This window comes from Nematolebias whitei, chromosome 14 (genome assembly GCF_014905685.2).
Source record: "Nematolebias whitei isolate Nwh7 chromosome 14, NemWhi1, whole genome shotgun sequence".
In the NCBI taxonomy this organism is placed as follows: domain Eukaryota; kingdom Metazoa; phylum Chordata; class Actinopteri; order Cyprinodontiformes; family Rivulidae; genus Nematolebias; species Nematolebias whitei.
The window spans coordinates 24,267,755-24,291,492 of NC_056511.1; the positions used below are offsets into that span (position 1 = coordinate 24,267,755).

General features: G+C 42.8%; 1 protein-coding gene across 1 annotated transcript in view; it reads left to right on the top strand.

The window, feature by feature from the left end:
* Positions 1-3,728: 3,728 nt before the first annotated feature.
* pdha1a (pyruvate dehydrogenase E1 subunit alpha 1a) overlaps positions 3,729-23,738 on the top strand; it is a 42,416-nt gene continuing 22,406 nt past the window's right edge. Inside the window, exons 1-10 of the mRNA XM_037687428.1 lie at positions 3,729-3,838; positions 4,556-4,624; positions 4,707-4,880; positions 5,059-5,185; positions 9,076-9,167; positions 9,304-9,396; positions 15,307-15,462; positions 18,758-18,829; positions 18,910-18,977; positions 19,245-19,353. Of these exons, the coding sequence (XP_037543356.1) occupies positions 3,791-3,838; positions 4,556-4,624; positions 4,707-4,880; positions 5,059-5,185; positions 9,076-9,167; positions 9,304-9,396; positions 15,307-15,462; positions 18,758-18,829; positions 18,910-18,977; positions 19,245-19,353 (1,008 nt within the window). The 5' untranslated portion in view covers positions 3,729-3,790. The remainder of the gene's footprint in view (positions 3,839-4,555; positions 4,625-4,706; positions 4,881-5,058; positions 5,186-9,075; positions 9,168-9,303; positions 9,397-15,306; positions 15,463-18,757; positions 18,830-18,909; positions 18,978-19,244; positions 19,354-23,738) is intronic.

The following is a 23,738-nucleotide window of genomic DNA, read 5'->3' on the forward strand; positions in this document are numbered from 1 at the left end:
CTTTATCATTTTATATGCTTCTTATATGATTGTCTATTGTTGTTTGTATCTTATCTGTGTTCTTTGTTTAAATCAGGTCTCTCTTTCAAATGAGTCCTCATGGCTCAATGAGACTAACCTGTATAAAGAAAGGTTGAATAAATGAATGAAAAATATAAGACAATTTATTTTAAAATTTTGCCTGGAATACTTTTTTAAAATCTGATTTGGGGTGGGGGGGCTTTACGAGGGGCAGCACAGTGGTGCAACTGGTAGAGCTGCTGCCTCTCAGCGAGCAGGTCCTTGGTTTCTGGGTGGAGTTTGCATGTTCTCTCCATGCATGCGTGGGTTTTCTCCAGGTACTCCGGTTTCCTCCCACAGACCAAAAACATGCATGTTAGGCTGATTGGTAACTAAATTGTCACTAGGTGTGAGTGAGAGAGTGAATGTTTGTTTGTCTCGTTTGTCTCTATGTGGCCCTGTGATGGACTTGCGACCTGTCCAGGGTGTACCCCGCCCCTCGCACAGTGATTGCTGGACATGGGCACTGTCAACCCCCGTGACCCAAAATGGAAGAAGCGGGTAAAGATAATGGATGGATGGGCTCTACGAGGGCTTATAGCAATAAGGTTCTGGGTTCAATCCCCGGGTTTTTCTGTGCGGAGTCTGCAGTTTTTATGTTTTTGTTTGTTTTCTGGAGTGGTGGTTGGGGTCTTATTTCATAAGCAATGACTTACAGTAAAGTCTATCTATGTATCTATGTATCTATCTATGTGAGATGTGATCTATCCGTGAGATGTCCGTGAGATGCCGACCGTTTTTTCTACCGAGAGAGCTAACAGTTGTGATAATTACTGCTGTGTATATACCACCCGACGCTAATGTAAATACGGCACTCTCTCTCCTGCTGAACACCATTAATGAACAGCAGCAGGCTCACCCCGACGGTGTTCATATAATTGCAGGAGATTTCAATAGGGCTAATCTGAAGACTGTACTCCCAAAATTCTACCAGCATGTTAAGTGTTCTACTAGGGGGGAGAACACTCTGGACCATGTTTACTCGAACATTAAACATGCATACAGAGCCATACCCCTCCCCCACCTCGGGCAGTCAGACCATCTTTCCCTCCTGCTCCCCCCAACTTACACCCCTCTCAGACACAGAGCAAGGCCTACAACAAAAACTGTTACAACCTGGCCTGGTAATGCACTCGATGACCTACAGGACTGTTTTGGACAAACTAACTGGGACTTATTTGAACATCAGGAAATGGAAACATACACAGGAACAGTACTGGACTACATCAACTTCTGCATCGGAAATGTGACTATGGTCAAAAACATTTGTGTTTACCCCAACCAGAAACCATGGATGACCAGCCAGGTTCGCACACTCCTCAGAGCCCGCAACGCTGCCTTCAGGTCAAATGACAGAGCTCTGTACCGAGCTGCTCGAGCCAACCTGAATAAGGGAATAAAAACCGCAAAGTCTGACCATAAAAGGAGTATAGAGTCCCATCTGTCCAGTAACAACTCACGGGAGGTGTGGAAGGGCATAAAAAACATCACAAGCTATAGAGGCTGTGAGGTGACAACAGGAGACCTGAGTGCATCACTAGCAGAGGAGCTAAACTGCTTCTTTGCACGCTTTGATGCACCACAGCAGCACCCATCTGATCCTGCCCTACCCCCACACCCACCCGGTTACTGCACCACTCCACTCACTGTACGGGAGCATGATGTTAGATGTTCCCTCCAATCAGTGAACCCCAGGAAAGCTACTGGCCCAGATGGAGTACCTGGCAGGGTGCTCAAAGTATGTGCCCTCCAGCTCGCCCCCACCTTCACCAGAATTTTCAATATCTCCCTGGCCCAGGCAGTCATCCCTCCCTGCTTAAAATCTGCAACCATCATCCCAGTGCCGAAAACGCCTACCATCACCAGCCTGAATGATTACCGACCGGTGGCTCTCACCCCGGTAATCATGAAGTGCTTCGAGAGACTGGTTCTCCAGCACATCATGGATTATCACCCTCCGAACTTTGACCCCTACCAGTTTGCATATTGCACCAACAGGTCCACAGAGGATGCTATTGCAGTAGCTCTCCACACCGCGCTGAGCCACCTGGAACAACAGCACAGCTATGTTCGAATGCTCTTTGTAGATTACAGCTCGGCCTTTGACACAATCATTCCGGACATTCTTATAAATACATTGGACAATCTCGGCCTCCCCACACTCACATGTGCCTGGATAAAAGACTTCCTAACCAATCGGCCCCAATCTGTAAGACTTGGTCCCCACCTCTCCTCCACTCATACGCTAAGCACTGGCTCCCCACAGGGCTGTGTGCTGAGCCCCCTGCTGTACTGTCTCTACACCCATGACTGCAGCCCGGCCCACAACAACAACCTCATCGTCAAGTTCGCTGATGACACCACAGTGGTCGGACAAATCTCTAAGGGAGATGAGACATTTTACAGACAGGAGGTCCTGGAGCTAGCAACCTGGTGCTCAGAGAAAAATCTGGCTCTGAATATAAAAAAAAAAACAAGGAGGTAATTATTGATTTCAGGAAGCACAGCACCAACCTAGCCCCCCTTTACATCAATGGCGAGTGCATGGATAGGGTTCACACTTTCAGATTTCTTGGTGTCCATATCTCTGCTGACCTAAACTGGAAAGAGAACACCACAGTGGTCATCAAGAAGGCTCAGTAGAGACTACACTTCTTAAGAGTCCTTAAGAAGCACAACCAGAACACAAAATTGCTGCTGACCTTCTACCGCTCGTCCATCGAGAGCCTGCTGACATACTGTATATCAGTATGGTACGGCAGCTGCACCCTGGCTGACAGGGAGAGGCTTCAGAGAGTAGTCAAGACGGCACAGAAGATAATTGGCTGCCCTCTCCTCTCCATGATGGACATTTACACATCACGCTGCCTCAACAGAGCAGAAAGCATAATCAAGGACTGTTCACACCCGAGTTTTGAACTGTTTGACTTGTTACCTTCAGGGAAGCGCTACAGGTGCATCAGAACACAAACAAACAGATTCAAGAACAGTTTTTTCCCGAAAGCCATCACCACACTGAACTCACACATGCACTGATTTAATAATCTAACTTCCCAAACCCCTGGACTTCTACTGTGCAATACTACTGACATTTCATACTCTCAGTCACCTTAACTACCTCACTAATATACATGATGTGCAATACAATTGTGTAATACTTGTATTTTTTACTTTCATTATTATATCTATATTGCGTTACATTTTTTATATTTTTAGTGTGTGTTTAGTGTTTAATGTGTGTTTTCTTAAGGCGTGTTTTTGCACTGGAAAAAGGAGTGGCTCTTAATTTCATTGTACTGCGTATAATGACAATAAAGGCATTCTGATTCTGATGTATCTATCTATGTATCTATCTATGTATCTATGTATCTATCTATGTATCTATCTATCTATCTATCTATGTATCTATCTATGTATCTATGTATCTATCTATGTATCTATGTATCTATCTATCTATGTATCTATCTATCTATCTATCTATCTATCTATCTATCTATCTATCTATCTATCTATCTATCTATCTATCTATCTATCTATCTATCTATCTATCTATCTATCTATCTACTGTATTTATCTATCTATCTGACTGTAGTGTTACCCGCCAACCGCTTGGTGGCAGCAGTGCAGCACTCACTCCTATTTTTAAACCGTAGAAGAAGAACGGAGCCGGAAGGACAGAGCTTTTCCGAAGAAGGACGGGTCGGTGCCGTACGGTTCTGCGGTTGAAAAGATGCTGACCATTGTCTCGAATGTGCTGAGAACTTGTTCTCAGAGACATGTGAGTAAAAATGAACTTTACGCCAAGTGTTTCGTCTCATTCCAGCTCCACTTTGACATTTCTGGTAGTGAAGCCGGATGAGCTGGTCTCTGAGCAGACTGTCAGCGTTAATATTCTGACCTTGCGAGGCCCCGACGACAGCAAACACAGCTAAAATAAACCACAACATTCAGTTTGTTTCAGTGTTTTCACCAGAAGCACCTGCCTCTTAACTTTTGCGTAGTTCGACATCTTGGTTCTGGTTTTGAAACCTGGCGCCGTGATGCCCTTCAGACTGCAGAGTGTCTTAAATCTGACTTGTAGCTAAACTCGTTTCTAAACAAGACAAACAGCTCATTATCTGTGGAAAAATATTTCTGCATTTAAACATCATGGCAGGTTTTACTCTGCATGGGTCATCACGATTAAATAGTTTACATTACATTAACTTGAATAGTTTAAAAAAAATATATATAATGGTCAGCACTAATAAACATCCATCACATTTTTGTTTATATTTACAAAAGCTATAAGACAGTTTTTGATTTATACAAACTCGTGGTTTTAATTTCTACATCAGCTTGTCTTGCAGTGAGAAAAGAATAATATATTGCAAAATCTGTGGATTATTTTGCAAATTTGTTCATATAAATAGTTTATAAAACTAGAATTTATGCATGAAAATCTATATATTTGTCACTTATTTTAGACCTTTTTTTTTCTCGTCTGCCTTATCAGGCTGGTGCAGTGGTTGTTTCAGCTCGTACCTACGCTGACTTCACAACCCAGGCCACCTTTGAGATAAAGGTAACAAATAATCTTTATTACATTGTATTTTAAGCTGGGTTTGTGTTATTAAGTGTTTTTGTTCTTGAATGTGCTTTCCCAGAAATGTGACGTCTTCAAGCTGGACGAAGGCCCCGCCACGCAGGTGGTTCTGACTCGAGATGAGGGTCTGCAGTATTACCGCATCATGCAGACCATGAGGCGGATGGAGCTGAAGGCAGATCAGCTGTATAAGCAGAAGATCATCAGAGGGTTCTGCCACCTGTATGACGGACAGGTCGGAAGATTTATATATTCCTCACATTCAGTTTATATCGTTTAATTTGTGGGTTTCAGCTTAAAATAGAACTTGGCACTAATGATGCTAAAATAATTTTGTAGATGCAAATGTCTGACACCTTTATATTTAGTGTTATATTTCAGAACACACGTGTCAAACTGTTTTCTTTTCGTAGGAGGCTTGTGCTGTTGGTATTGAAGCATCCATTAATCTGACGGACCACCTGATTACTGCGTACCGTGCACACGGCTACACCTACACCAGGGGAGGAACCGTAAAGGAGATCATGGCTGAACTCACTGGTGAGTGTGCATTCTTGATGTATGTGGGGTCTGTTTCCACATCCCCGATCAGCCGAGACGGATCAGTTAATTTCAGTAACCAAGCCCTGACACATCAGAAAATACAACAAGAGTGATGTCTGAAAGTACAAACTGGTTTAAAAACCAACGAGACACTTTGTGTTAAAGACCAGCAGGAGATGATTGCTCTGCAGTGGCTGAAGTCTCTTTCATAAAACAGTTCTGCAAAATGGACGCATGTCTACGCTCCCTTTGATCATTCATAAATCACAGATAAAGCCGAACACGTCCCACTTGGGTATGAGTTTTCAGAAATGAGGTGGGCAGTGTGGAGCCGAACTGCTGCGTTGCTGTGGAGCGCGGCGCATTAAACGTGACGACGTCTCTCTCGTGTCGATTACTAATCCTGATGATTAACTCACTTTAACAACCCTTTTCTTTGTGTTTTTTTTTTTTTTAACTAACTACAAAGTAAAAAAAAAAAAGTTAAATCTGGTCCTCTGGACATTCAAAAAAACAAAACAAAGCAAAACAACAAAAAAATGTAGAAACGTTTCGTCTTTCATCCAAAAGACTTCCTCAGTCTGAGGTGCTGTATTCAGCTCAGTCTTATAAATAGCAGATTTAGATTTTTCTACCTGGATTATTGAGCATGCATCAGGATAACTACAAAGTTGCTGTGTGTCATCACCAATTCTCCTTCTGTAATAAATGTGTTTGTTGTTTAATCTTGTGAGCGGGCATGTGCACACTATTGTCATGACTAGGGCTGCAACTAACGATTATTTCAATAATCGATTCATCGGCCGATTATTTTTTCGATTAATCGATGAATCGGCAAAAAAAAAAAAAAACGTTTTAATTTCCACCCCTTTATTCCAAAATTGAACCTTTGACTGACATAGCAATTCACACTAAAAACAGGTTGCTATTTGACTATTGTTTTAGTAAAATATTGAATAATAAAAAAATAAAAGTTAGTCAAATAGCTTAAAAAAATAAATGTACACAAAAATATATACAAATGTGTCTTTACAATATGTAGCTACTTTGTAAAATGTGTCCTTGAGGGAAGAGTGTAACCTGGATTAAAAGTGTGGATTATTGTAACCTGGATTAAAAGTGTGGATTATTGTAGTGAAGCCTTCGTCTTCAACCATCGACAGAGGCCTCATGTCAGTGATGATCATGTTCAGGATGTTTCAGTGAAGACAGCTGCTGCTGTGGTGTCCATGATGTCTGTCCATCATGAAGGATGTTGTTGTTTGTTGTTGTTTTCTGGAATGAGACAGTAAATATGTTTTATAGTATAATTTACAGCAACTCAAGAAATGCCTTGTTTCACTTACAGTAGCTATGTTTACATGCGCAGAATTCTCTGACCGGATTGAAATGTGTTCTGTTTGAATAATTCAAATGTGTTGTTTACATGGGCACAATCTGTTCATGATGAGCGTTTACATGCAACGGGCTTTGTTCTGAACAGCAGTACTGACATGCGCAGTGCGGTAAACTCTCCTTAAAAAAAACACCGAAGAAGAAGTTCTACTTCCGGGTGAACGTAAACAAACCTGAGCACCCAAAATGGACCCGCGACAGGTTTTAATGATGTTGGAGACGTTATTGCACTCCCTGACTGAGCTACAGGTAATAGAAATCATTTTGAGCTCTTTAAAAGTTTCTAATAGAAATGTTGTGTCGCTCACCGACCAGTTTTACTTCCCTGACATGCTAATATTATTAGCGTTAGCTAGGCGGAAATGGCAAAGTCGCACATGCGCAGTCAGGTCAGTTTTTCACCATCAGATAAAAATGAACAGATCAAGCGTTTACATGCGCACCGATCGGGTTTCGGATCGGCGTAAACCACCCGTTTCGTTCTGATCAGAAATTATAACGGATCGCGCCGAATACACAAAAAATAACCCGAACGGAGCGTTTACATGACACACTTTTATTCCGACCGGCCATTTGATCCGGTTACTTATGTCCATGTAAACATACCCAGTGTTAGGTTCAGGCAAAAGTAGCTAAAAGAGCAATTACACACACACACACGCACGCACGCACGCACACACACACACACACACACACAGGTTTGTTTTGCTATCTTTGTGGGGCCTTTGCATTGACTTCCATTCATTTTTCATTCATTTCTATAGCCTAACCATGACCTTTATCCATAACCTAACCATTACCAGTACATACCTAACCCTAAACCTAACACATCCTCAATTCACACCTTAGTCCTAAACCTAGCCCCTAACCCACCAACGGGACTTCTTCTTATGGGGCCCGGGCTTTGGGCCCCATAAGGAGCAGTTGGTCCTCACAATGTAGTATAAGTTGGAAAAATGGGCCTCACAAAGTAGCATAAACAAGGACACACACACACACACACACACACACACACACACACATATAAAATACTTAATTACACACATTTCAATCAATCAATCAACCTTTATTTATACAGGTAAATCCCATTGAGCCTCGAGGACTCATTTACAAGAGAGACCTGATTTCAACAAAGAAAGATGACAACAATGGACAACAGCAACAACAATAAACAGTTATAAAAAAGCATACTACAGTTTTTTTTGTTTTTTTTTTAAATAGGATGGCTAAAAGGAAAAGGTAACAAAACAAAAAACAGCTAGATTCCAAGACAAATGTAGAAAACTAAAAACATTTGAGTAGATGTAATAAATTACTTTAATTCTTGTTTAAATGCAATTCATCCTGCCATACCTGCAGTGTCTTCAGACTTTGCCAGCAAATTAAAAGTTGAAGCTTAATCATTAAATTATTATCTTCGTGTTAGATTTATTTATAAATCACATTTAAACACTGCTTGTTCCAATTAAATTAAATTAAAAGTAACACACGTTCTCTATCACCGCCATTAATCAGATAAACAAACAAACAAGCAGCAGCTTCAGCTACCAGACAGACTGACGTTACGTTTTCTCTCTTGAAACAGAACAATGTGTTAAATTGTAGAGACTCACCTGCAACATGAGTTGGGAGTGAGACATGTTGTACCTGCTGCAGCTCGTGACTCCGACATGTTTACGTTTTATCTCCGTGGTTCTCACGTGTCGTGTCGGTGATTTTCAAAGCGGCATGCTTCTCATTTTTTATCTATGTGAAGAGCTCCCACACTTTGGAGGACTTGGGTCGAACAGTTTTCGCTGCGTCGGTCATTTGTAAAATTTACTTAATTTTCTTTGAAAACAGCCTCTGCCCTGTTTCCTCCTCCCCCCTCGCTCTGTTCAACTCGCGCTGCAGAGTTTTGTTTTTTTTTCAAACTTTATTCAGTCAGTCAGCATTGACAATGAACTGCAGGTGAACAAAACGAAACGGCGCCGCAGCGCTGTGAAAGACGCATAATCGCGCGACACAACGAATCGATAACGAAATTCGTTGCCAACGCTTTTAATCATTGATTTTTATCGATTTTATCGATTCGTTGTTGCAGCCCTAGTCATGACCTCATCATGACACTGAGCCACGGTGCCACGGCTTTCTTTTTCACACGTTGACCAGCCCGGCTCTATTTCTACCTCACTCCGCAGCACAGAGGTGCACCGGAGGTGGGTGTCTTCAAACCCCCTTGTGTCTTCTGAATGGACCGAGGTAGCCAGATCATGTCTCGGTCCCGGAGCCTTGAGTTTGTTTCAGTTGGACCACAGTGGTGCAACTGTCTGTTTTGTTTAGGTCTGCAGAGAAATAATGTGCTGTCATGTAGGCTTTGTGCAGGTAAACCAAGATTAGAGGACAGATCTTAAATATTTAGTCCCTTCTTGAAAACACTGAGATTATTCACACTTTGCTTTCAGATAAAGTTTATTTTCATGCAGTTAACGTCTGTTCATTCTGATTTGCAGGCAGAAGAGGAGGTATTGCAAAAGGAAAGGGAGGCTCTATGCACATGTACTGTAAAAACTTCTATGGAGGAAATGGAATCGTCGGAGCTCAAGTACGTTCTCATTTCCACTAGAACGACTTTTAATTTTAAACAAGTTTCTTTAGGAGATCATTAAAGTATCTTGATAATGCAGCCGACCTCCGTGCTGATAAATCTAATAAAAAGCTCAAACTGATCTCCTCCTCAGGTTCCTCTGGGTGCTGGTGTGGCTCTGGCCTGCAAATATCAGGGCAACAATGAGCTGTGCGTTTGTCTCTACGGTGACGGTGCTGCCAACCAGGTATGGCTCAGACATGACTGAATGTTGCTGTAAACAAACAGACTGGGGATCAGGGGCAACTTATGTCAAAAACAAATCAGCCGATTTTCTTCATCGCTGATCATGTGATGTCCTCTGAGGGTTATTTTATTGTCTGAATGTTTCTAAGGGCCTTTAACATTTTCCTGAGTGTACAAAACAAACTTTTGAACACCTCCCCACTGATTTTCACAAGCTATGCTAAGCTCAGCTAGCATCACAGCGGGGTTGCTCATGTGTGACATCACCCAGAATTAAAGGAACACACTCAACAGGAAGTACTTTCCCCACTTTACAAACTGGTAACACCGTCTGACTCGTGGTACCAGTTCACAGCTGATATAAGAATGATTATTTTGATGCTTTTATGTCAATTTATACTTATTTTATACTCATTTTATATGCAGCTTATCTGTGCAAACCAGGCCTTGTGCTGCAGAAGGTGAGGTGCTTTGAAGGAATGAAAATAAGCCTCCGGGAGTGTTCTTACCAAAAAGATCTGGCCCGTCTTACGGTTACAACGACCCGGAGTTTGCTGTAAACAGGTCTTTCATCCACCCACGACCTTGGGTTTGAAAGACATGTTTTTATGAGCCATCGCTCTGCTGTACAAACTGCCTTGATGATGGAAAACATGTTTTGCTCTGCCCGCACGTCACCCAGTCAGAGGGGGAGTATAAAAGTGTAACACTCAGAATAATAGTTGAAGTCTGCTGCGGGTCCTGATCCGATGCCCAGCCTAATTGATGTTACCTTTCTACTCGGACTGAAAACGGCTTCCTCGGTCTGGTGTCACGGTGAGGGGCTTTACATCAATGCTTGATTTGTACTGAATGTACGTTGCTTTGCTGTATCTGTGGCGGTTTAATAAATGACACTTATTATTCTAGCAGAAAATAGCCTGAGAGTTTTCATTCATTGCTCCGACCTTTCCCTGAACCTGGATCTATTTTGTTTAAGATAATTTCACAGAACATTTTTCTGGCGTCACAAACAGGATATCGGGAAGGCTGAGCAATGAAAAAAGGAAAAAGAGATTAAAGTTGAGAAAAAGTTGATTCAGACGCCTGAGGAGGCGTGAGTGGAACAGAGAAAAAGTTGTACCGGGGTGGGAAAAAGCCCCATCCTAGGTGTTAGAACAATTCTCTGAAAGCAGATAGTCCGAGTGATGTTTTGATCGCTTTGAAGGCAATAGAGGTCAGAAAAACAGGGCTACGACATCGCATGTGAGTGTGTGCGGCAGCCTGGGGAAAAACTGCATGAGGAAAGTCATAAAATGCAATTACAGGCTCAACGGAGCAAACAAGAATGTGAGGAGGCGCAGGCTGCCTGCCTGTTAAATAAGCAGCACATTCAACTGCTCGGTGCTCAACTTGAGAGGATGAGCAGGGTAGCTGAAGGGGCGGTGGAACAGGTGTCCCGGTTGAAACGAGAAAAATTCAAGAAAAAGAAGCGCAGTGTGTCACCTAAACGGGTACGAGCTTTTGTTGCCGCACTAGATGACAGATGGGATCCATCGAGTTGGGACGGTAACATCTGGGGAAACAAGGAGTTTGCTTACTTGTCTAAAATATATAAACAACAGACTGCACAACCCACAGATGCTCGGGTAGCTAGGCTGTTAGATAAAGGTGGAGGTCAGGTAGTGAATTCAGCGTATCGAGTCAGAACTTTGCAAGACTCGAGACCGTCGTTTGAAGCTTGTGCAGAGGCAGCCCGACAGATGTTTCCTGGAGCATCGGTTTGGCTTGATTTACAGGGGCATTGGTTGACCCTAGGGGGATGCGAGCAAAGATTGGTTCGGCTGTGTGTAAGGAATGCGCTCGCTGTGCGTTGGGTAGTAGATTATCATCTACATGTTTTTTCAAGGACTGATGTTCAAAGCCGAGTGTTGAAACTGGGTGCGCTCGGAGATTGGAACACAGAGAGAAACACAGAGCTGAAAACCGTGAAAAAAAAACATTTAGTCAACCCATGGGTCGTGGGCCGAGAAGGGACGGCCGGAAAAACATGCAGGAACCTACTCGTTCTGCTTTCTGGAGGGCATTAATACAGGCAGGAGTCCCTCCAGCTGAGATGGATGGTGTGTCAGCACAAGAGCTGAGGGCTGGATGCCATTATTTGGATCAAAAGGGCCAAAAGTAGAAGGTCCAGAAGTTGACATCAACCTTCTGAAAGCAGATATTGTCAACATTGAACATCAAAGGTCCAGAATTAGAGAGCCCAGATTTTGACGTTAAATTAAAAGGCCCCAAACTTGAAGGTGATATTGATGTTAAAATGCCAAAGGTCAAAGGAGAAATTAAAACACCTGATGTTGACATTAAAGGCCCAAACGTTGACATTGAGGGCCACAAAGGATGAATTAAAATGCCTAAAGCCAAGATGGTTGAAGGGGAAAAGGGTGGATTTGAAATGTCTAAAAAAAAAAATGTCATCAGAGCACTTAAAGGGGATGTGTTAAGCTGGCTGCTTTGAAGGAAGTGCATCATATGTTGTTTATACATGGTTCATCTGCAGCTGTAGTTTTGACGGCATCTAAAACAACTCGAAGTATCTAAAAATATCTGAGATGAAAAAATTCACCATCTTGTTTTGCAGTTGTTTCACATTTAAAGTAAAAGTTCAGCTCTTTTCAAGAGGGGTTCTGTGGAAAAAGTTATGAACAAGTAATATCTTACCTGCTGCACATAAGCTTTGGAACGACCTCAGTTTGGAGAAACTGATGAGCTAAATATTCTGAGTGGGGCCAAGACAAGAAGAAGGATTTCTTTTTAATAAATAAAAGTTAATTGCTGACACTTTTGCATGAAGTGGTTATGTATGAAGAATTGTCTGATTATTTGTAGAACGAAACTGATGACATAAAACCGCAACACAGCAATGTGAGGCATGTCAGCATCAGAAAAGGGGGTCACCACAGCATATGCAAGGACAAATACGCAAGGACAAATACACAGAGGGAAGGGGCCAGGCCAAATCTGGCAGATGGATTTCATTGGCCCTTTGCCCATGTCACAGGGGTGTAGATATGTATGTACGGCTGTAGATACATATTCAGGTGTGTTGGTGACTCATCCTTGTAAATATGCTAATCAAGCATCTACTTTAAAAGTCTTAGTATGATGAAATAATTTTATGGGGTTCCCCTTCAGATACGAACAGATAATGGGACCCATTTTACTGGAAAACATGTTTTGCTCTGCCCGCACGTCACCCAGTCAGAGGGGGAGTATAAAAGTGTAACACTCAGAATAATAGTTGAAGTCTGCTGCGGGTCCTGATCCGATGCCCAGCCTAATTGATGTTACCTTTCTACTCGGACTGAAAACGGCTTCCTCGGTCTGGTGTCACGGTGAGGGGCTTTGCATCAATGCTTGATTTGTACTGAATGTACGTTGCTTTGCTGTATCTGTGGCGGTTTAATAAATGACACTTATTATTCTAGCAGAAAACAGCCTGAGAGTTTTCATTCATTGCTCCAACCTTTCCCTGAACCTGTATCTATTTTGTTTAAGATAATTTCACAGAACAACAGCCAATAACAGACGTGAACATAAATACCAAAGCTGAACAGGACATGGACAACAACAACAAAAATTCCACTCAGAAACATTGCACATATAATTGCCACGAGGCTACCCAGCATCCTTTGCAGCTCACACAGTTTCTTTGGGACGCGACAATGGTGTACTGGTGTAATGGTGTAAAACTTGTGCACGTCTCAAAACTGTTTACGTACAGATACAGACAAACAGATATTTATAAACTACAAACAGCTGAAGCTGACGCTCACAGAGAGAACTTTGTGAGTTTTGGAGAGAATAAATTAAAGATGAACTGAGACGTGTTTGAAATCATCTGGAGCAGATAAATAACCGTCTTTTATTGTTAATATTTAATTATAAGAAGTAAAGTAGCAAAAGCACGAGTGGACAGGCTGCGCGCTCCTCTCTCCCACGGTGTGAGGAGGTCCGTCATCCAGGGCAGTATCAGTGGCGGCTGTGTGCGTGCATGTGCACACAGTGTGTGTCGGAGATGGCCTTTCTGTGATGGTTGACGTGCGAATAGAAAAGAGAACCGCCCGCGGAGCTGCAGCTCAGTAATGTGATGAACATCAGTTGTGACCGCCCGCTCGTGGGATTGAACAACAGATTATTACAGAGACGATAGTGATGATGACGCACGGAGGATCACTAAAGTAACTTAAGTCATTATAGTTGATGACAGGAGGGCGACGTCCCACACACACTGAACGCATCGCTCTGCTTCAGCCCAGCAGAGTTCTGCTCCGCCTCTTTGGTTCCTCTCAACCGGCTTCATTTTTCAAAGCTCACCTCTGATTTATGAACATTTAGCACGCAGGAGAAAAGCAACTAGTCGTTCAGTCAGGGCGTATCAGAAACGGTCAACTTTTTTTTTTCATTGTGAGAAGTGTACACAATGCTTGACCCAGTCAATCTTAGGATTTGTGTAAAAATGTTGAACGTTGAAGAACCCCTAAATTATTCTCACTATTCAGATCTGTTTGTTTTTCAGCTCGTAACTCGTTCCTCAGTTTTTGTTTAATTTCAACAATTCATAAATCAAAACATTCAGCTCGTTCAGCACATTCCTGCTCTGACTTTTGTTTTTTGTCGTGATTTTTAACTTTTTGAAGTATTTAGTTTTGTCGGCCATGTTTTTCTCACTGAAAATGAATGGAACTCTCTTCACGTCCTCCTTTGACCTGTTTACACCCTGTTACTATTCATTTCAGCTTTTGTTCTGGTTCAGCTTTTTGCAACTTCTTTAAGCTGATTTTAGCTTTTTTCTGACTATTTAAGTTTTTTTTTTTCCTTCTTTCATCTTCGTGCTCCTAAATTTAGCTTTTTCAGAGATACTGTATTTTGTTTTTCTGCTAACTAGAAGTTGTATTTTGCTAATTTTGGCCTTTGGGACTCTTTCAAGTAATCTCACCTTTTTTACTCCTTTCAGTTTTTTTTTTCTCTTTTCAGTTTCTATTGTCTCATTTAAGAATATTCTTTTTGTTTCTTTGTTTTAGCTTTTTGCTGCTCCTTTGAGCTTCTTATTCTAATTTCAGTTTTTTGTGCTTCTTTCAGCTTTTTAGCTTTTTTCTACTTAATCTTCTTTTGGGTAATGTAGGCTTGCTTTCTGCTTTCTCAGCAGCTATTAGCTATTTTTCTGTTAATTTCATCTTTTTGGTTACTTTTCAGCTAATTTAAAGTTTTATGAGATTTTCAGCAACTTTTTGCTTATTTCAGTTTTTTGTGCTCTTTCCACCCTTTTGTGCCTTTTTTTAAATTTTAGCTATCAACTAATTTTAGCTGTGTTTTGCTCTGTTATGCTTTTTGTAATTTTAGCTTTTTTGTGTTACTTTTGTTTTTTTCCTGCTAAGTCAGGCTTTTTCCACTCCTTTTTTCTTTTAATTTTAGCATGTGTCTTCTACCTTTACCTTCTTTCTTCCAATTTCAACTACTGTACTTTTTTTCCCTAATCATTTCAGCTTTTTGTGCTCCTTTCATCATCTTCTTTCTACTTTTCATCCGTTACTGTATTTCAACTAAGCTTTAGCTTGTTCAAAAGCTTTCAGAAAAATCATTTAGCAGCCAGGGTTCAAGCTGAATTTTTACATGAAATGACATTTCTCTAGGAATTTGCAGAAAACTTTATCTCATACAGACACAGGTTGGCTACTATAATAAGTGTCGGGTGTTATTTTAAGTCTCTCTGGTGTTTTCATAAAGACACCAGTTTAGTGTTTTTATTAAATTTATTGAAATTGGAGACATTTAGTCGGGTCTTTCCTCTCTGTGTCCAATCTGTTTAATTCTTCCGTTTTCTCGTTAGTCACATCCACCATGTGTGTGTGTGTGTGTGTGTTTGTTCCAGGGTCAGATCTTTGAAACCTACAACATGGCTGCTCTGTGGAAGCTGCCAGTGATCTTCATCTGTGAGAACAACAGGTATGGGATGGGCACGTCGGTGGAGCGAGCCGCAGCCAGCACAGACTACTTCAAGAGGGGGGAGTTCATTCCTGGTCTCAGGGTACAGTTTTCACTTCTCCTGGTTCATGCGTTCAACCTTTTATTTAGATTATATTTTGGTCGACCTTCTGACAAAATCCTCAGCATGTTGGATTTATTTGGATGAAATAAATGTTCTTACCGTTGAGCTAGCTTCGTGTCATTTAAACACCAGCATTATCAACACGACGTGTACAATATATTTTTAGGACAGATTGGACTTGTAGACATCTCTTCGGTCTCCAGTTGAGACTATCTGCAGCAGAGAAATGTCTCCTTACAAACCCCCACCCCCCAAAAAAGTGGCTTTCTGAACTTATGGGTTATTTCTTCATCATGTTGAACCAGGTTCATGTGTTCATCAAAAGCAAAAATGCATCCGGCTGTCCTCACGTTCACCTGCTCATACAGCCACACCTGAATTTATGAGTGATTTAGAGAATATTTTAAAGTGACTGCACAGTAACCTTCAGTCCTTTTTCACTGTACACCGTTTCTCCAACAAAACACCAACAGCGTTAAAACAACCAGAAGTCACAGCTTTTTGGTGGTGTGCATTTTCACTTACAGCTTGCCTCGTGAGTTTCTACAACCAGTCCTAAACTTGTTGGGACACGAAACTAAAGCAGACTAAAATGAATAAATACTCTTCGTCTGTCTGTGCATGTTGTAAACATGAGAACTTGAAAAATAAGTTATACCATTATGGTGTGTGGCTACATCTAACCAGATGGAGGGTGGGAGGACACAGAGGCAACCGTGTGCTGTTTGCACTGACAGCTTTACAGTTTTAGACCAGGGTGTGTGAGAGGAGAGAGACAGATGCATCTCATCTGCTCGCTGTCTGAACCGACAGTTTTTTGTTTTTTTGGCAGGGGGGTCGGCGGGGGGGAGAGACAGACGCACATCTGAACCGTGTGCTGTTTGTACCGACAGTTTTCGAGTGGTGGGGGTATGTTCATCGTGAGGGTTCAGCATGAAGGAAGAGGCTGCCTTTAGCTTTTTAGCTAGTGCACCTGCATTGCGAGTAGGGCTGCAACTAACGATTATTTCAATAATCGATTCATCGGCCGATTATTTTTTCGATTAATCGATGAATCGGCAAAAAAAAAAAAAACGTTTTAATTTCCACCCCTTTATTCCAAAATTGAACATTTGACTGACATAGCAATTCACACAAAAACAGGTCGCTATTTGTCTATTCTGTTAGTAAAATATTGAATAATAAAAAATAAAAGTTAGTCAAATAGCTTAAAAAATAAATGTACACAAAAATATATACAAATGTGTATTTATACCTGCACAATATTTAGCTACTTTGTAAAATGTGTCATTGAGGGAAGAGTGTAACCTGGATTAAAAGTGTGGATTATTGTAACCTGGATTAAAAGTGTGGATCATTGTGGTGAAGCCTTCGTCTTCAACCATCGACAGAGGCCTCATCGACAGAGGCCTCATGTCAGTGACGATCATTTAAGGATGATTTCAGTGAAGACAGCTGCTGCTGTGGAGTCCATGATGTCTGTCCATCATGAAGGATGTTGTTGTTTGTTGTTGTTTTCTGGAATGAGAGAGTAAATATGTATTATAGCATAATTTACAGCAACTCAAGACATGCCTTGTTTCACTTACAGTGTTAGGTTCAGGCAAAAGTAGCTAAAAGAGCAATTAAACACACACACACACACACACACATATATATAAAATACTTAATTACACACATTTGAGTAGATGTAATAAATTACTTTAATTCCTGTTTAAATGCAATTCATCCTGCCGTACCTGTAGAGTCTTCAGACTTTGCCAGCAAATTAAAAGTTGAAGCTTAATCATTAAATTATTATCTTTGTGTTAGATTTATTTATAAATCACATTTAAACACTGCATGTACCAATTAAATAAAATAAAAAGTAACATACACGTTCTCTATCACCGTCATTAATCAGCAAACAAACAAACAGCTTCAGCTACAGACAGACTGATGTTACGTTTTCTCTCTTGGAAACAGAACAATGTGTTAAATTGTAGAGACTCACCTGTAACACGAGTTGGGAGTGAGACGAGTTGTATCTGCTGCAGCTCGTGACTCCGACATGTTTACGTTTATCAGTGTGGTTCTCCCGTGTCGTGTCGGCAATTTTCAAAGCGGCATGCTTCTCATTTTTTATCTTTGTGAAGTTCTCCCACACTTTAAAGAACTTGGGTCGAACAGTTTTCTCTGCGTCGGTCATTTGTAAAATTTACTTAATTTCCTTTGAAAACACTGCCTCTGCTCTGCCTCGCCCCTTGCTCTGTTCAACTCGCGCTGCAGTTTTTTTTTTCAAACTTTATTCAGTCAGTCAGCATTGACAATGAACTGCCCGTGAACAAAACAAAACGGCTCCGCAGCGCCGTGAAAGATGCATAATCGCACGACACAACGAATCGATAACGAAATTCGTTAACAACGCTTTTAATCATCGATTTTTATTGATTTTTATCGATTTTATCGATTCGTTGTTGCAGCGCTAATTGCGAGTCGCTAGTTTAGCGTTACGTCAGTGCAGACAGGTGGTTGGGGGTGGGGTTCTGTTGACGGGGCGCTCGGTTCTGTTGACGGGGCGGGGCGCCCCGCTTGCATAATGGTAGGGGAAACACTGTAAGCGTAAGAGAGTTTATTTTGGAAAACTGGGTTGTTTCATCAAAATCCAATATGGCTGCTGCCGTAAATGTCCATCTGTGTTGTTTGCTGGATAACTTTAAAAATCAGCAACATGCCGACTTCCATTTGGTGTGTGACAAAATTATACTTTCTAGTTTTTATATTACTGTATTTTTCGGACTATGAGGTGCATTAAGTGAAACAAAACAGTCAGATAAGTCAAACTTTATTCAACTCATTCACAATAACTCAACAATGTTCAGTTGTACCACATAAATGAAAATGTAAAATAAAAATGTTTGGGGTGGCCAAGGCCACCATTGGCCACCCCCTGGCTCCTCCACTGCTCCTGGCAGTGGATAAAATGTCTCCCTCCACCATCCAGGATCCGTGACTCTGCTCTGCCTCAGACAAGATAAAACAAACTCCTCCCCTCTGTTCTTCTCCACAGTGTAACTCCTCACCACATGAACAGATTCCACCAAAACCATTTAGGTTTACTTCATCCCTTGTTCATTTCCATTCCAGAAAAACTTGAAAATCTCAACTAGAAAACACTCGATATTTAAATCCCTCAGCGTCGGGGGACGTCGGCGTGCCACTTGTTAAAGTTCACATGACCAGATTTGAATTTCTCCTTCAAGCGTTCAGATCTTTACAATAATTTTCTGTCCAGGTGGATGGCATGGACGTTCTGTGTGTTCGGGAAGCGACCAGGTTTGCAGCTGATCATTGCCGGTCTGGGAAGGTTGGTAAAAACTCTAAATCAAATAATTTATATTTGTCATTTTCTATTCTAAGAAATGTTTTTGCTCCATCTTTTAAAAGGGCCCGATCCTGATGGAGCTTCAGACGTACCGCTATCACGGCCACAGCATGAGTGACCCTGGCATCAGGTGAACCATCACACTACCTGAACTTGGCAGTCGTTGCCATTCAGGAGTTAATAAATGACTTATAAATTATATTTTTGTCTGAGTGTTGCTCCAGACTTCTGCTCCTGTTTGTGTTGTAGTCTATTAAACTCTCTTCAGCATTTCAAGGTTTTGCCCCTGAGCCCAGTCAGTTTCTAATATGACTTTAAAAAGTGATATAATGTTTGTAATCAAGTTCTAAAGTGTGAAAAGATTAGTTTTATTGTGCATCTATCCCTTCCCTTTCAGCTACCGCACACGTGAGGAGATCCAGGAGGTCCGCAGCAAGAGTGACCCCATCTCCTTGCTGAAGGATCGCCTCATCAGCAACAACATGGCCAGTGTGGAGGAGCTGAAGGTAGCAACAGCTTCTAAATATTATTTGTCTCTGCTCAACCAGAAATGTTACCCAGTACATGTAGTGTGGTATCAAGTTTTAGAATTGTGATAATCTGACTCTGTATTTATTGAAACGTTTTTTCTAAACTAGAGTCCTGGAAGAGTAAACCTACAAAACCACGTTTGTTTTGTATTTGTACCGACTTTCTAACCGCCTGCTTTTGACCTAAGGCAATTAACTTTTTGTCTTAAATCTTTTCTCTTATGTAGGGCTGCAACTAACGATTATTTAAATAATCGACTCATCGGCCGATTATTTTTTTCCGATTAATCGATGAATCGGCAAAAAAACCAACATTTTAATTTCCACCCCTTTATTCCAAAATTGAACATTTGACTGACATAGCAATTCACACAAAACAGGTTGCTATTTGACTATTGTGTTAGTAAAATATTGAATAATAAAAAATAAAAGTTAGTATAAAATAGCTTAAATAAAATAAATGTACACAAAAATATATACAAATGTATCTTTATACCTGCACAATATTTAGATACTTTGTAAAATGTGTCATTGAGGGAAGAGTGTAACCTGGATTAAAAGTGTGGATCATTGTAGTGAAGCCTTCGTCTTCAACCATCGACAGAGGCCTCATGTCAGTGACGATCATTTAAAGATGTTTTCAGTGAAGACAGCTGCTGCTGTGGTGTCCATGATGTCTGTCCATCATGAAGGCTGTTGTTTGTTGTTGTTGTTTTCTGGAATGAGACAATAAATGTGTATTATAGCATAATTTACAGCAACTCAAGAAATGCCTTGTTTCACTTACAGTGTTAGGTTCAGGCAAAAGTAGCTAAAAGAGCAATTACACACACACACACAAACACACACAGGTTTGTTTTGCTATCTTTATGGGGCCTTTGCATTGACTTCCATTCATTTTTCATTAATTTCTATAGCCTAACCATGACCTTTATCCATAACCTAACCATTACCAGTACATACCTAACCCTAAACCTAACACATCCTCAATTCACACCTTAGTCCTAAACCTAGCCCCTAACCCACCAACGGGACTTCTTCTTATGGGGCCCGGGCTTTGGGCCCCATAAGGAGAAGTTGGTCCTCACAATGCAGTATAAGTTGGAAAAATGGGCCTCACAAAGTAGCATAAACAAGGACACACACACACACACACACACACACATATATATAAAATACTTAATTACACACATTTGAGTAGGTGTAATAAATTACTTTAATTCCTGTTTAAATGCAATTCATCCTGCCATACCTGCAGTGTCTTCAGACTTTGCCAGCAAATTAAAAGTTGAAGCTTAATCATTAAATTATTATCTTTGTGTTAGATTTATTTATAAATCACATTTAAACACTGCTTGTACCAATTAAATTAAATAAAAAGTAACACACACGTTCTTTATCACCGTCATTAATCAGAAAACAAACAAACAAACAGCTTCATCTACCAGACAGACTGATGTTACGTTTTCTCATTTGGAAACAGAACAATGTGTTAAATTGTAGAGACTCACCTGCAACACATGACGAGTTGTATCAGCTGCAGCTCCTTCCTCCTCCTCGTGACTCCGACATGTTTTTTTTGTTTTTTTTCTCTGATGGCCTCCCTTCTCCCCTTACAGCCATCCTCTCCACACCATTATTATGAAATATTTATTATAGTGACTATCTAGTGTAGGTTTTTTTTTTTTTTTTTTTTTAAATAGGATAGAAAGAAAGAAAAGACAAAGTAAGACTCCAAAATATAAGAAATATATACAAATAGAGCACACGTCAAAACACCCGGCCACTGTCTGTTCACCTGCAAAGAACATGACAAAACACAGCAACAAAATACATATGTATAAAGAACTTAAAATATTCATGGCTTTGCAGTAAGTTTCCATAAATATATATACCCATATCTACGCCTATATACATACATACATACATACACATGAATATACACTCACATACATATCTATATATCTACATATAAAGCCTACATAAGCATCCCTGCTTCTATTTGTGTGTGGTTGTGAGCATGCATAAGTGTATAATCAATCAACCTTTATTTATACAGGTAAATCCCATTGAGCCTCGAGGACTCATTTACAAGAGAGACCTGAAAGGCTTCTCTAATAGAACATTTATTAGTAACTGTGAAGCAGCAGAGACCCGACCCCCAAGACCAGAGGCAGACGAAAAAGGGGGGACCAGAGCCCAAGACCCCAGGAGGGACCCCGACCGCGGAGCCCCCAGAGCCACCCACACAGGACGAACCACTCACCCACCCCCCAGAACGGACCACAGGGGAGAACCGGAAGATCCCCACCAGCAACCACATACAGTGACCCCCCGGGGCCAACAGCGACAAACTCATAGGCCTCCGTCGGCACCCGCCGCACCGATGTAGGTCCAGGTCCAGGCACCGAGGCCCGGGCACCGAGGACTCACACCACCCAGGCCAAGGCCTGACAGGGCCAGAGGACCCGAGCCCCACCAGGCAGACACCAGGCCGAGCCGACACACGCCCAAGCGCCCAGCCCCCGATACCAAGGGCCCCAAGCGCGCCGGCAGGCAAGGGCACACCCCACCAGGGGGCCGCGCGATAGGGGCGCGATGCCAAGCACCCCCAGTTGTATCAAAGAGGGGGCAGTCCGAGTCTCAGCCTAACAAATACCCATTCATACACAGACACAATCACACAATCCCAACCTCAATCTCACATTCATTCACTCAAAGACATACAATAACGATACATTTCATTCTTATTCCCGATACACACTCTATACCCCCCAGGTCCAAGACATGTACCCGCTCTCTATAGGGGGCAGCCCATGCCCAAACCCAAGAGGTAAACCCATTCATTCTTGAGCGGAGAAGAGCCAATACCCCAGACCCGGCCCAGGCCATGCCCCGCCGACAGGACACCCCCCCACCATGAAGAGGACACGCCACCGACCACCCCCACACACCGCCAACAACCAAGCACGCACCCCCAGCCGACCGCCCGCCAGGCCCCGGCAGCCACCCCGGCCAGCGGGCCAACCATGGCACCCAAGAGCCAAGCTCAGGGGGTCCAAACAACCCCAGGGAGAGCACAGCGCCAGCACCGCCCATGGCAACCCCCAGACCCTGAACCCCCACATAGTCCTGGTCAACACCCGACGGCCTGCCCTTCTCCCGGACCCCACCCCCAGAATGGCAGTCAGGGAACTAGGTGGGTAGGAAGAGGAAAAAAAAAAAATAATAATAAGACCCCGACACATACACCCCCACCCCTAGATGTGCTGTTGATGTGTGTTGTTGTATAGTGCCATTAAAAAGGAAAGAAGAAGGAGCAAAGGCTGGCATGGTGCCAGTTTCCCCTCCACCCCAACTCTATCCAAACCCTAGTGTCTAAATGCAACCGTTGTAAGTGAGCACAGGCACAGGGGGTGAGAGTGAGGTCATCCCACCACCCATAGCCATGTGCCCACCTCAAGTTCCTATATATGAATGTCATGAGGATGTTATGAATGAATGTCTAAGGTGTACAATAAAATTGAGTCCCAGGTGGCTATGGTCAACAAAGATGTAAAATTGTTGCAGCACACCCGAGCCCAAACAACCCTAAATGTATGGAATTGAAATGAAGAGGGTGGAGGTGCATGGTGAGGGATGGGGAGAAATAACTGTGAGAGCAAATGCTCCCACAGGGAGTCAGCTCCCCCACTGACCCAACATGCCGCCCCCCCGCCCCCCCCCCAGCTCCCCAAGGTCCACCCAGGGATTGAGGCCAAGACACCTCTCCATCTGGACCGACCGCCAGGCCCGCTGAGCTCCAGACCAGAGAGGGACAGAGCCCCGAGGGCCGCCAGAAGCTGCACCAGCAGCCTACACACCCGAGGGCCACCAGGACCCCCACAAACCGCAGTCAGCCCGCTACCAGATGGAGCCAAACCCCGCCAGGACGACCCGGCCAAGAGCGCCCGCCCCACCGCCGACAGTGCCAGGAAGCACCGGGAGCGAGCCCCCACCACAGGAAAGGGGCCAGCCAGCCGGCCATGCACAGTCCCGGGCCGCCCCCAAGGACATCCACCCCATCCCCTCCCCAGAAGAAATACTACACCCACCCCTCATTCGGACATCTCTCAAAACACATAGCACACTAGACACCTAGGCTGGGTCAAACTACCCCCTCTTAGGGGCCACTGGTCACGCCCCCAAACACCCAACCCCCCAGCCCATGAACCCACAACCCACCAGCGAGCCGAAGGCCCCCGCCCAGAACCGGGCACCAGAGCGCAAGCCGGCCCAGAGCCCGGCAACCCGCCCGCCAGAGCCCAAGATCCCCGAACCCCACAGGCCCAAGCCCGGGGGCGACAAGCCCCCAGAACCCC